Source organism: Trachypithecus francoisi, unplaced genomic scaffold (assembly GCF_009764315.1).
Source record: "Trachypithecus francoisi isolate TF-2019V2 unplaced genomic scaffold, Tfra_2.0 Lachesis_group3, whole genome shotgun sequence".
Classification (NCBI taxonomy): Eukaryota; Metazoa; Chordata; class Mammalia; order Primates; family Cercopithecidae; genus Trachypithecus; species Trachypithecus francoisi.
The window spans coordinates 138,305,003-138,318,811 of NW_022681468.1; the positions used below are offsets into that span (position 1 = coordinate 138,305,003).

General features: G+C 41.1%; 2 protein-coding genes across 4 annotated transcripts in view; one reads left to right on the top strand and one right to left on the bottom strand.

The window, feature by feature from the left end:
* Positions 1 to 6,737, top strand: part of LYSMD2 (LysM domain containing 2) — a 29,137-nt gene extending 22,400 nt beyond the window's left edge. For all 3 annotated transcript variants that reach the window (XM_033190111.1, XM_033190110.1, XM_033190112.1), the window contains exons 2-3: positions 4,741 to 5,072; positions 6,153 to 6,737. In XM_033190111.1, coding sequence (XP_033046002.1) covers positions 4,741 to 5,072; positions 6,153 to 6,195 — 375 coding nt within the window. In that variant the 3' untranslated portion in view covers positions 6,196 to 6,737. The remainder of the gene's footprint in view (positions 1 to 4,740; positions 5,073 to 6,152) is intronic.
* Positions 6,738 to 10,045: 3,308 nt separating this feature from the next.
* SCG3 (secretogranin III) overlaps positions 10,046 to 13,809 on the bottom strand; it is a 43,433-nt gene continuing 39,669 nt past the window's right edge. The window contains exon 12 of the mRNA XM_033190114.1: positions 10,046 to 10,369. Coding sequence (XP_033046005.1) covers positions 10,251 to 10,369 — 119 coding nt within the window. The 3' untranslated portion in view covers positions 10,046 to 10,250. The remainder of the gene's footprint in view (positions 10,370 to 13,809) is intronic.

Sequence of the window (13,809 nt, forward strand, 5' to 3'; positions counted from 1 at the left end):
ATCCCAGCACTTTGGGAAATCGAGGCAAGTGGATCATGAAGTCAGGAGATCGAGACCATCCTGGCTAACATGGCGAAAGCCTGTCTCTACTAAAAATACAAAAAATTAGCCAGACGTGGTGGCATGCACCTGTAATCCCAGCTACTCAGGAGGCAGAGGCAGGAGAATAGCTTTCATCTGGGAGGAAGAGGTTGCAGTGAGCCTAGATCGTGCCACTGCACTCCAGCCTGGGCAACAGAGTGAGACTCCATCTCAAAAACAAGAAAGATAAATAAATTAAAAACATATCAAAGCAAAAGAAAACATCATTTCACCATTTTGGAGTTTTCAGTTTGTTGTCTATGCTATGGCAGGTGCCTCTTTCTTGCTAATCCATTTTCTGCACCCAACTGGTAATCTGTTTTCTACACCCAGCTGCTAATTCATTTTCTGCACCCAGGTGCTGAAGCGATCTTTATGATCAGATCATGACACTCCCTGCCTTCACCCTCCAGTGGCTTCTCATCACATTTAAAATAAATTCCAAATTCCTTAGCTTGGCACCCAAGGCCCTGCCTGGTTGGAAGTTTGCTTATTACTCCCTACACTTTAGCCACGTGATTTTTTCCTGCTCTGGGGCATTTGCTGCTCCTTTTTCTAGATGGAATGCTTTTATTCCTGGCTCTTTGCATGTCTGATTTCATATTTCTTCATGGGTGACAGAGTTTAGAGTCTACACATTTGGCCTAAGCCATAGCTTGTAAAGAACAGGTTAAGATTTTCATTACCTTTTGAAAAACCTATTCAAAGCCTTTTGTGATACCTCAAAGCAGTGACAATATATTATGGTATTCATCTGGGCTTATCCATGTGAAATTTTCCCTATATAGTCTTACTTTTGGGGAGAAACCATTTTTTTTTGAGATGGAGTCTCACTCTATCACCCAGGGTAGAGTAGAGTACAATGGCACAATCTTGGCTTACTGCAACCTCTGCCTCCCAGGTTCAAGCGATTCTTCTGCCTCAGCCTCCCTAGTAGCTGGGATTACAGGCACCTGCCATTATGCCCACCTAATTTTTGTATTTTTAGTAAAGATGGGGGTTTCACCATGTTGGCTAGGCTGGTCTTGAACTCCTGACCTCAGGTGATCCACCTGCCTCGGCCTCCCAAAGTGCTGGGATTATAGTAGTGAGCCACCGTGCTTGGCTGAGAAACAATATTTTGTGGGAGAAAATTTCTACCATCTTCCTTCTCATTTGCTGATTACATATTAGAATCTGCCCTTACCTGATGCTTTCTTACTTTTAATTAAATTTAATGATAATAATTGCTGACACTTTTGAGTACTTCTTGTGTGCCATATGTGTGTGTGTGTGTGTGTGTGTGTGTGTGTGTGTGTGTACTCCTGGAGTACAATGGTGTGATCTCGGCTTAGTGCAACCTCTGCCTCCTGGGTTCAAGCGATTCTCATGCCTCAGGCTCCCAAGTAGCTGGAATTACAGGCATGCGCCACCATGTCCGGCTGATTTTTTTTTTTTTAAGTAGAGATGAGGTTTTGCTGTGTTGGTCAGGCTGGTCTCAAACTCCTGACCTTGGCCTCCCAAAGTGCTGGAATTACAGGCATGAGCCTCTGCACTCGGCCCGTATGTTGTTCTAAATACTTTGCATGAATTAATTCATTTAATATTCACAATGATATATGGAGAGGAAGGAACTATTACTATCCTTACTTTACTGATAAGTAAACAGACAGGGAATGGTTAGAAAATGGGAAAGCCAGGATGTGAACCCAGAAAGTATGGCCCCTGAAACCTTGCTTCTGAGTACTATCCTGTATTAAACTCAAGACTCAAATCTGCCCCTGTCCTTAGATTGATTCCCACCTTGATGCTAACTGTGTCTGGATATCCCTGGTGTCCTTGACTCTGGCATCTCATGGGTCATCTTAGAGTCTAGACCATAAAGGTCCACATACATCTTAAATGCTTACTAATGACATTGAGATGAAGACGGTGAAGCCCCTGACTTCAGGAAGCTGTGGACCAGTTATAGTGAGTCACTTGTGCAGCAGTATGTACAGAAGCCAGGGGAGCCTTGCCCTTCACTGCCTATGGACTCCCTGACTGCACACAGCCTCTGACTCAGTCACCTTGTCTAGTCCTCTGTAGGCCCCTTGCTTGGCCTCGATGCCCCATTGTGCTCCATATGATAGATGTATCTGTCAGCATCCCAGCAGAATACAGATAACACTCTCAGAGGATGTGGCCGAAGAGAGTTTAATGAAGGGACATTCACTGAGTGTGAGCATGGTTGAGGGAACCAACAAGGGAAGGTGAAGCACCCAGAGACTAGCAATAGTAGGGAGACATTACCCCTAGGCCTGAAGGGCCAAGGGAACACTGGCAAGATCTGGAGCCTTGGATCTGGGACTCCTGATAGGAACTCTCACCAGAGAGGAATGCAGCCACTGGTTATGGTAAGGTCGTTCTGCTGCTATTGGAAAACCAACTGGAATTCCAAGGACAAGGGGGCCTGGGTAATGCAGTTCTTAAAAAGTCAGTCTCCTAGGGTTTAGAACAAGCCCAAGAAGAGTGGGGAATGGATTGGGAGGGGAGAGTAGGTTTGAAAGGAGAATAAGCAGCCCAACAGACAACTTACTACCCATTTCTGATTACTTCATTTTCCGTGCCCACTCCTTTGACCTGTGTTAAGTCATTCATCCATCCATCCATCCGTCCGTCCATCCATCCTGAGCACTTAGTGCGTATGAGATCTTTGTCAGACCAGGAAGGCTATAGCAATAACCAGTTCTTGCCCTGAAAGAATTCATAGTGTACTCTTGCAGTTCCTAGCTCTGCTCAGCAGTTTGGATTCTGGTGTTCCCATCTGTTTTTCTGTCTTCCATCATTATTCCCAGGAAGCAATGACTATCAGCAATCCGTAGTCCCTTTCTGATAAGCATTTCAAAGGGCACTGTATCAGCAAGAGCTCTTTCAGCTACAACAGACAATCTGACTCAAATTGGCCTAAACAAAAAACAAACTCCAAGTGGAGTTTAGTGGCTCTTGGAAGTGAGCACGTTCTGTCTTCAGGCTGTGATCCAGAAGTCCAAATGCTCACTTCTAAGGTGGCTGCAGTATCAGATTCCACAAGGTGCCAGGATGACTGCCAGCATCTCCAGCCTATCTCCCTCTGGCAGAAAACAGCAGAGAACTCTCCCCTCTACTGCCCTGCAGAAGTCTCTTTGCATGTCTGAATGATTCTGTCATGGGCCTGTGATCTATCACGAAAGCCTGTGATGCTCCACGGGGCAGGAATGAGTCATATGTTCACTCTGGAGCCAAGGGAGGGCTCAGTGTCATTGGAAGCCTATGCACTAAGAGAGATGGAGCAGTTGGATGCTTGGGGGCAAGATCTAGGGGCCCTAAAGGTGAAATAGCCTATGCCTGAACCTGCTATGGGCAGAGTGTCCAAGTTATTAACCCTCGCAAACCTGAACTAGACCAGATATACTTTGGATTTTTAGTTTTTAATTTTGTCTCTAAAAGGCACCCGCCCATGTTTATGTTCTCTTTCTCCTTAAACTAGAAACTAGAACACAAAAGACCATCCTTTTTAAAAATCTCATGCCTTTAATGGAGTACTTTTAGAAGAAAAAAGAAAGCTTTACATGTATGATTTGAGTGGAATCAACTTATAACAAAGCAGGACGAACAGGGTCCACTTAGTTGACTTGGTTTTGTAGGTTTTTTGAAGTAGAAATATAAATTTTTTTGTTTTTACTCAGAATTCATTTGGCATTAAAGGCTCCCCGTAATGTGGTTTCATTAGTTGTGCACTTTAATCCAGATGTTGTATGGACTTTGGAGTCAGACAAAAATCCCAGTTTAAACGTTTAAAGAGCCATATGTACTTGGTCAAATCTACCATCTCTTTTGTGTTTTGATTTCTTCATTGGAAAATGGAGAGTAGTAAGTACCATCCACTGCCAGATACTCTAATCACTACTTTCTCTCTCTCTTTCCATATAGATATATATGGGAATATATGTATAGAATGTACATATATTTGTATCTATTCTCTCATATATATATCTCATATCTTTTTTTGATATATACATATCAAATATATATTTGATATATACATATATATCTCATATATATATCTATGATCTCATATAGATATATAGATATATATCTCCTCGATGTGAGTGGGTATATAAGCTCTCATTTACTCCTTGCAATAACCCTGCGAAAAGTAGATGGTTCCTGTCTTACACATGAGGAGAAAGGATCAATGAGATAAGGAACAAGCTCATGTTCATACAGTAACTGTATTTACTAAGCACAGTTCTAGAGACATGGGAAGCACTCCATAAGTAAAACAGCAGCAATGGTAAGTTTTTAAAAAATCAGATAATAGAAATGTTAAAACAAGAATGGAATTTATTAAGTGCTAAATATTTTACATTTTTAAACTTCCGAGATTTAAGTCCACTGATATTAAAAGCTGCCTTGTAGTAGAAATAGTATAGTGGGGAAAAATTAGTCTGTCCTTTTTTAAAATCGGGAAACAATTTTCCAACATCTCTTGAAATAACTGGAGATATCTGGGAAGGTTACCGAACCTGAATGAAGAGTCTCAGATCCCAAGAAAGCATTGTGTACATTTTGCTTATGAATATTGGTAGTTGTTATATAATAAACCTTACTCATTGACTTGGTTATATGTAACTCTGTGTTTCCTTTTTTATGTTTTAGATGGAGCAGATTAAAAGGGCCAATAAACTATTTACCAATGACTGTATATTTCTGAAGAAAACTTTGAACATCCCAGTTATATCAGAGAAGCCTTTGTTGTTTAATGGACTTAACTCCATTGATTCTCCAGAAAATGAAATTGTTGATAACAGTTTTTCTCAGGAAGAGGAGCCAGTGGTGGCCGGAGAAGACCTCCCTCCTCCCAGTCCTCAAGAATCTGATGTTCAGCCTGTGCAGCCTGAGGAAGTATCAGCCAGAGATTTCCTGCAGAGACTTGACTTGCAGATTAAGTTATCAACACAGGCAGCCAAGAAGCTAAAAGAAGAGAGCAGGTAAGAATACCCTGGTACAAATGTCAAAGTCTAAATAAATCACTATTAAGATGTCCTTGCTGGGCCAAATCTTTCTTTTCTCTCTCTCTTCTTTTCTTTCTTGCCTCTCCTTTTTTTTTTTTCTTTAAAAACTGCATTTTAGTTCTAGAAAGGCATTTTTAGTATGTAAGCTGTAAACAGAGCTGCCGCCTGCTGCACAAGGCTTTATCTGTTGCAGTGTTATTATCTGTTCTCCGTTATTTACTATAAAAAGTTTGCTTCTTTTCTTTAATAGCATCACTGTCCAGCTAGCAATTCTGGATAGCAGCAAAGTAAAAGTGTCTCTCTCATTGACACATTCAAGAGAAGCAGTGTCATAGAAAATACTTGTAAAATATTGGTCTTTATGAAACTTGTCAAAGACATTGTCTGTTATTTGTTACTGAGTATTTCCTACGTAAGATCTCATGCAAGCTTTTTTCTTTGTTTTTTTTTAAATTTGATATTAGGACAAACCTTTCTCTCTCCTATAGGAATTGGTTTCCTGTTTTCTTTATGATTTGATTTCAAAAAAGTACAATCTACTGTTTCCTTTTTTGCTCTGGTTACTGGGAAGCTTGCAACTAAAATTGATACCTGGGTTCAACTCCTATAATATTTCTTATGATTAATACATTGGTTTCCTTCTCCTTTCCTTAGTCCTGATTTTTTTATTTCTTTTTTTTCATCTCATTATATACATGCCTTTTGTTGTTGGTACCTTAAATCCTTTTGAGAAAGAGGTGGAATATAGAAAACATAAATATAAATATGAATATAATTTAGTATAGATTTAAAATATATTTAAATATAATATATACAAATATAAATACATAAATGAATGATATTATTTATTCTAATAACTGAGATATGAATAAAATGGAGATAGTAAGGTATGTCTTAAGTATTGGCATTTCATACAATTTTCTAGGCATGCACAATATTCTAAGTTGATATATTCCTTCTTTGGCAAGTGGATATTAAATTGTATAATAAGTTTATGTTTTAGTTTTCTGAATACAGTTCTAAACACTGATTTATGCTGTATTTATTTTCTTTCAGAGATGAAGAAAGTCCCTATGCAACTTCCCTCTATCACAGTTAGGTGATTTGGGGGCATAACTCTAACCAAAATTAAGATATGTTTGGACCATAAAGAATCCAACAACTCAAGATTCAAAAACATCCCTTCTGGATTCCTATAGTGTCCATCTTAAAATCATAACTAGGTAGTTCTACCTGCTGCAATTGCACTGAAGTGATTAGTTCCCTTTGGCTTTCTATAATTTTAAGTCTTTATTATGGCATGATGGCAAGGTCGTATCCTAAAGCTCATCACTTTTGTAGGTGGTGTTAGTTTTTAGACTAGCTTTTATAAATACTAATTGACATAAAGCATCAAAGACTATTTATATATTTAGGCTAAAAATAATGTTTATCTCCTTATGCAATCCTGATCATGTGAAAATATGGTTGCTGTTTAAGTGATGCTGAATTTGCTGTATGTTTATAACTTAAGTGCTGTATATATATTTCGATATGTCTTACGTATTCTCTATTAATATAAAGAACCAAATTTTGTCTGCTATTTTGTAACAATAAACTACAAAGCCTGAATGAGAAAATAAACTATGTTTTTAAACTTGAGTCTTCATTTTTTTAACAAATGAGAAAATAAAATTGACTTTTAAATTATATATTTAAATGGTGACAGCTCCTTCTTCACTTTAATGGTTTTTATTGTTATAAATGCAATTTTGAAAAAAGTATTACTAATCTAAAAGCAAATCAATTACAATTACTGGTAATCTTGGCATTTTCATTGACCTAATGTGATTCAGATATGGTGAAAAGATGGAATAAATCAAAAGAACAAATAAATAAATAATACCATAATCTGACATTATATTGCAGAATTCTAGTTTAGATTTCATTGCTAAGTTACTTTATGAGTGTTTAGTAGTCCTCTACTTATTTAAATTGACTTTTATTCTCATAATTTAATTGGTCTTTATTATATGTATAGATTACAATAGTATACTTTAAGCAATATATCATTTATAATTAAATATTGTTTTGGTCTCAATTTCTGTTCAACTGTTAGATTAAATAAATCTTTAGGCTTCCACAAAAAATCCCCATATCTACCCCATCCCAGCATAGCAAAAATACTTTCACTTTCTTCTTTTTGTTATTTTTTCTCCTTTCTTTCATCTTCCCTTGTTTTCTTTCCCCCATTGTGCTTCTCCAGCTCATCCATTAAGCAAGAAACAAGTGCCCTTAGGTGTTAATGCATCAGAGCTTGCAGAATTAGAACTGCACATATCCAACCCTTGAGGCTGACCAACTGCTGCATCAATGGGAAACAGTAGCTGTCAGCCCGTCTTGCTGATTTTTTTGTTTGTTCCTAACATACATAATCCCTGTGTCTTATCTTTTTTTTCTCACATTATAGGATCTTTGAAATAGGGTACCCTCTTGATCATGCTTTGCTGTTTTCTTGTATTCACTACCTGAACTGTGGGGAGTTAGTTGGATGAAGAGAGACCTAAATGAAAAAAAATAAGGGGAGGAAAACAGGTATGCGTGTAAGAAAATGTTCAAACAAACATCTGTGGTGGCCTAGGAACCATTAAAAATGTAGAGTTATCATGCTATTTAACATAAAATGTTCTGAAATTTGAGAGTAATCCAAAAGACGTAACAGCTCAAATTTGAAATTAGGACCACAATCTCAAAAACATTTTTTTTCTGAGTGTTTTATTCTTGCGTAAGGTCTCTCTTAGCATTCTCTAGCCAAAACATTGGTCATCTTCAAGTTATTAGTAACTTGGAATTCTTTGTGGTCACAGTTAAACTATTCTGGACTGAGTACTTTAGTCCCTACCTTGCACATAGAATCACTGGAGTGGGCTGAGAGACAAGAAACTTAGGTTCTATCCCAACTTTACCATTTCTTGGCTGCATGAGCTGGAGCATATCCTGTGCTTTTGTTCCCTTTGTGAACCAGTTTCCTCTTTCATAAAACGGGACTGATGATCTTCCTTTTGTTTTGGTTATGGATGGGAGCTAATGAATGCCAATGTGCTTTGAGAACCGTAATAAACTCCCTAAGTACGTTTCTTATTTTTAAAAATACTGCAATTTAGATACTTTATAGAAAAGTGAATGGATAAAATGCTTTAGCCAGCGCCAGTTTATTGTCTGATGCACACGCAGCCTGTTTGGGTATGGCTGAATCAGAGTCAGTCATGTTATCAAAGATGACTCATGGAAACAGTCTGATTCACTGTGTTTTGGCAAGTGTTATTTGGACAAAGGTGTTTTTAGTTCCCTGTCCCCACTCACGGATGGGTACTGGCTTCTCTAGAACATACTGAGTTTAGTTCGTGTGTGTGTCTGTCAGGCTTTGGCTTTTGTTTGTTTTTGCAACTCTCTGGAGAGGATGGGAGAAGAAAATAGCCTTTCCCCCACAGTCCCCACCAAAAGGTGGGATACCAAGTAGGGGCATTCAGGACAGCAATGCAGGTGTCAAAGACCGTTTGAAACAGTGACAGCTAATGTGTCCAGAGTTGGTTCCTGCCAGTGGGTTTGTGGTCTTGCTGACTTCAAGAATGGAGCCAAGGACCTTTGCGGTGAGTGTTGTAGCTCTTAAAGATGGCACTGACCCAAAAAGTGAGTGGTAGCAAGGTTTATTTTGAAGAGCGAAGGGACAAAGCTTCCACAGCGTGGAAGGTGACCAGAACAGGTTGCTGCTGCTGGCTGGGGTGACCAGCTTTTATTCCCTTATTTGTCCCCTCCCATGTTCCCTTTTTGCCCTATCAGAGTGCCCTTTTTTCAATCCTCCCTGCGATAGGCTACTTTTAGAATCCTGCTGATTAGTGCATTTTACAGAGTGCTGGTTGGTGCGTTTTACAGAGCGCTGATTGGTGTATTTTACAAACCTCTTGCTAGCTACAGAGCACTGATTGGTGTGTTTTACAGAGCACTGATTGGTGCGTTTTACAACCTCTTGTAAGATAGGAAAGTTCTCCAAGGCCCCACTCGACCCAGGAAGTCCGGCTGGCTTCACTCTAATACACAAAGCATTATGTTATTTTTACAATTTGAAGTAAATATATAGAAAAATATGTATGTAATTAATTTACACCGAGTAATACATTTTCAAAGCATTCTCTGGTTTGGGAACATTAATCATTAACATTTCAAGAGGACCTTGGGCCACTGTATGTTTCCAGGGCTGTATTTGTGGTGGGGGCTGAGTTGCAGGGACCTGGAGTTCATTAACCTTTTCCTCTAGGGAAGCTGCTCTACCAGCTTTGGATCACAAGGAAGGAATGATTTTTATCTCGATTTCTACCCTACTGCCTGGCCCTTTGCCCTCTGTTGGGAAACCTTGGCTTGGATCTAATCCAGTTTAGATAACTGAGATGTGGCATACATTTTTACCTTGCTTTATGCAGGGTTTATGACCTCATTTGTCTTCTTAGAGAGTACATAAATATCTCTATAAGTAAAAATGTCTGAAAAGTCACTAATAGGAAGTGTTAAGAGCAGGGCGAAATTGTTAGTAAATCCAGCAAATCCTATACCCATTTACCTGGATCCTTTTTATGTCACTGGGCCTAATAAAAAGCCAGCTAAAAAGAGCAACCAAAAAAGCAGATGGCTCCTCCAAAGCTATGAGACTTTGAGAAAATGTGAATTTATTTCAACTCCCCAAAGGGAACTGCTAGTGGAAACGACATCCTGTAATAGACATACTCTGCAAGGTGCTTTGGTACCTGGCATGTCTTGAAAACAGAACCCACTTAATTCTTCAGGGAGTGCTTGTGTGGATGAGACAGTGGAAGAAGGGTGAGTTTTAAGGTCAGTCCATTAGAGGCTTTTTCAAATCAGCATATTCTGATTATAAAATATAAGTCTATGAGGAAATAAGGATTCTGTATACAAAATCTCAGCTTACATACAACTTTACTTTCAGATAGTTTTTATGGGAAGAAAGCTATGTTTTAACCACTTGTAAAAGGTTAACTACTGCAAATTCAGCACTTTGTAATAACCCTTGGGTCAAAAAATTTTAATCACAGAATTAGAAGTGTTTTAAACTATATTATGTTTTCTGAAACAGTTGAAAGACTCCTGGATCTTTTGCCATTTTTACAGGCTGCTATAAATGCGCTTGATGGCCTCAGCTTCTTCCTTGTCAAGGATGCCTTTCTCCACATAAGCATCAGCTTGTTGGTTGATGAAATCTCTCATCTTCGAAAGGTCATAATCTGGAAAATATTATTACAGCATCATGAACAAAGATCAGGAAAGGCCAACCCCATTACAGTGATTACCATTAACTGAGAAGCATTTTATATGATAACACAATTACCATTCTCCATTTTTCACATTGGGAGACATTTTAATTGGTGGCATTTGTGCAGTACTTTGCAGTATAAAATAATGTTTACATGTATTATCTCATCTGCTCTTCATCACAACCCTGTGAGATGTTCAGGTGGGTCATACCATCCCCATTTGACCAAACAGGAAATAGGCTCATGACCAGGGCTTTGCAAACTTTAATGTTTATACCAAACACCTGGAGCTATTGGGAAACAGCAGAGTCATATTCAGTAGGTCTGGGGTGAGGATCCAGGTTATGCATTTTAAACAGCTGTCAGGTGATACTGATGCTGTTGGTCCAGGAACCACACTTGAGGGTTAAGTGCATTGTTCAAGGTCACATAGGTAGTAGAAGTTATGATCAGAACCGGGTGTTCTGACTTCCTGACTTAACACTAGGTTTAAGTCCCTGTTGATGTGACAAATCACTTTTTTTTTTCAAATTAAGAGTTACTTTATTTCATGCTATTTGAATTGTATGTAAGGAGCAAAAAGTCAAACTGTAAACTCTTTTTGGTTCCTCTGTCCTACTTAAACAAACAAACAAACAAAATCTGTATAAATTGTCAAAACACCCACCAAAAATAGATTTCCAGGTAAGAAGGCTGCCTATGACACCTTTCTGAAGGTTTTTAAAACCCCCATTTTCTCTTGATCCTTTAAATATTAAGCAATTATAGCTGTAAATGACTAGAGAGAACCCTGCTTTCTGTTCATTGGTAAGGAGGAGAGAAAGGGGAGAGTGGGTATAAAAGGTTGGTTTAGCAGCCACCCTTAGCGAGCCTGAATGTAGTCTGAACCTGGGTCACTTGGGTATCCTTAAGCTCCTATGAGAAAGGAAAACGAACCATGAAGGACCTCTCTACAATCACTGAGTGAGTGAGGCTTAGACAGGGCTTATTTCCTCTCTGGCAAGCAGGACATCTGCTCCCTGTTAGGGCACAGCCACGAGGATTGAAAGAGAAATCCCAGCACTGAGCACTTTACAGCCATCACCTTAATTGCTCCCTACAAAACCCCATTAGGTTATACCCTATGACTTTCTTTCTTTTCTTTTCTTTCTTTCCTTCCTTCCTTCCTTCCTTCCTTCCATCCATCATCTAACTATCTATATACGTTTTTGTCCATGATTCCTGGCTTATAACTCTCATAGCCCTTGTTTCAGCCCTTTGTCATAAAGTTGGGGCACTCTGGGCCTGAGAAGAAGGCCTCAGGAAGCAGAATCATTCTCTGACCTGCCCTCCTTTCACCCAGCCAAGGAAGGACTCTAACCTGATTGTGGGTTGTAAGACCCTTGATCCATAGAGGGTCCTGCCCTGTACCCTGGAGGAAGGAATGCTGCACAGAGAGGTCAAAAAGAATCTAAAGAGACAGGCCTTACTGGGTTTAGACCATGCCCTTTTTGTCCAATCACATCCCTACTTGGTTGCCAATCATGTCCATCCAATGAAGTCTCCATGAAAGGCCCAAGAGGACAGGGTTCAGGGGCTTCCAGATAGGTGAACACGTGGAGGCTGACAGGAAAGTGAACAAAAACTCATTCACATGCCGGAAGGTTAGTGTTTGGACGAACGGAGGCAAGATGGTGCACTTCTGGGTTCTTCTTCATCAACTTTTCCGCGCGCACAAAAATGCAGCCGGCGCCCGGGAAGGTGCAGACCAACTGGGCATGCGCCAGGTGACGTCAATCCAAAGAGACCAAGATTTACCTGGTCGCACCTGCGGAATGCCCCCTGACACGCCCGTGCCCCGCCTATTGCCCTCCCACTCCTAGAAAAGCCGCTCTGGCGGGACGCCACGGGCAGCCTTCCTCAGTCCTCCACTCCTGTCGGGATGTCAGGACTGTAGGAATTCCGTCGAGAGCCCCACCGGGGGACTCTGTTGGCCTTCTTTGCCAGAGGCCGACAGACCTCTTCCCCACACCTTAGGTGACCAAAATAAACTTGCAGTTTTGCTCCTACCCTTTGCCTAGTCACTGGTTCTTTTGTGCCCGCTCTGGTGGTCTTAGAAAAACAAATCAGTTGGTGCCGAAGACCCGGGAGGAGACCCCTCCTCAGGCCTCTAAGGGTTGAGGAACCTCCTCCTGCTCCCACACAGCAGACAGACCAGGACCTGAGACCTGCTTCCCTCACTCTCACGGCCTCTCTGGGGTAAGTGACCTTGTCTCCTCTTTACCTCCCTTGGCCAAAATCCTGCGCAGGTCCGAGGTCCATTTTGAGCCACCAAGTGGCTCTGGAGACCTGTTCAGGACGGAGACGTCCGCCTGAAGGTAATCTCCACTTTGGCTCCATGAGCCTCCAGTCTGTCTCTGCTGGTTCCAAAGGACGCTTTGAAGCCAGGCAGAGATCCACTTCCATTTCCATTGTGTCCATTGTGTTGGTAAAGATGAAACAAATGGGAAACCCCCCAGTCCAAATTTCCGAAGAGCACCCCCTTAGGGTGCCTCCTAGCCAATTTAAAAACCTTACAGGTCGAACAAGACCTTAGGAGGAAGCAGTTAATTTTCCTTTCCACTGTGGCGTGATCGACCTCAGCAATTTCTGCCAGTGGCTAGGCAAGTGGTCTTAAATTAATTACTTACAAGGCTTTTGGGCCTTATGCTCTCGTCCTGACCTGCCCTATACTCCTCCTTCTCTCCCCGCTCTCTCCAACCCCTCCCTTCCTGCCCAGACTCCTCCCCCTCCCCATCCAGACTCCTCCTTCCTCTTCCTTACCTACTAGTAATCCACTCAGTCCCGTGCCTCCTTCGGGGCCCCCAACTGGCTGTCTTGAGTCTCCTGTCTCTGCACACACCCGCTCTAAGTGCCCTGCTGATGCCTCCACTCCTGCCCCACACCCTCCTACAGTGTTAGCGCCTTTGCGAGAGGTGGCTGGGGCGGAGGGGGTAGTCAGAGTACATGTCCCTTTTTCATTGGCCGATCTTTCCAAAATTAGAATCGTTTAGGGGATTTCTCAGCTAATCCCACCATCTACATAAAGGAATTTAGATACCTTTGTCAGGCCTATGACTTAACTTGGCATGACCTCCAGGTTATCCTAACCTCCACCCTAAACCCTGAGGAGCAAGAGCGCATCCTAGCGGCCGCCAGGCAGCACGCCAACCAACTACATTTAACTGACGCCGCCATCCCACTAGGGGAGCAAGCAGTCCCCTCGGCAGACCCAGACTGGAACTACCAAGCAAACCAGCCTGGGCGCCGTAGGCGAGACATAATGGTTCAGTGTTTGTTGGCTGGTATGCAAGCAGCCTCAAACAAAACTGTAAATTTTAACAAATTAAAAGAAATTATTCAAAATCCAGAAGAAAATCCAGCCGCATTCT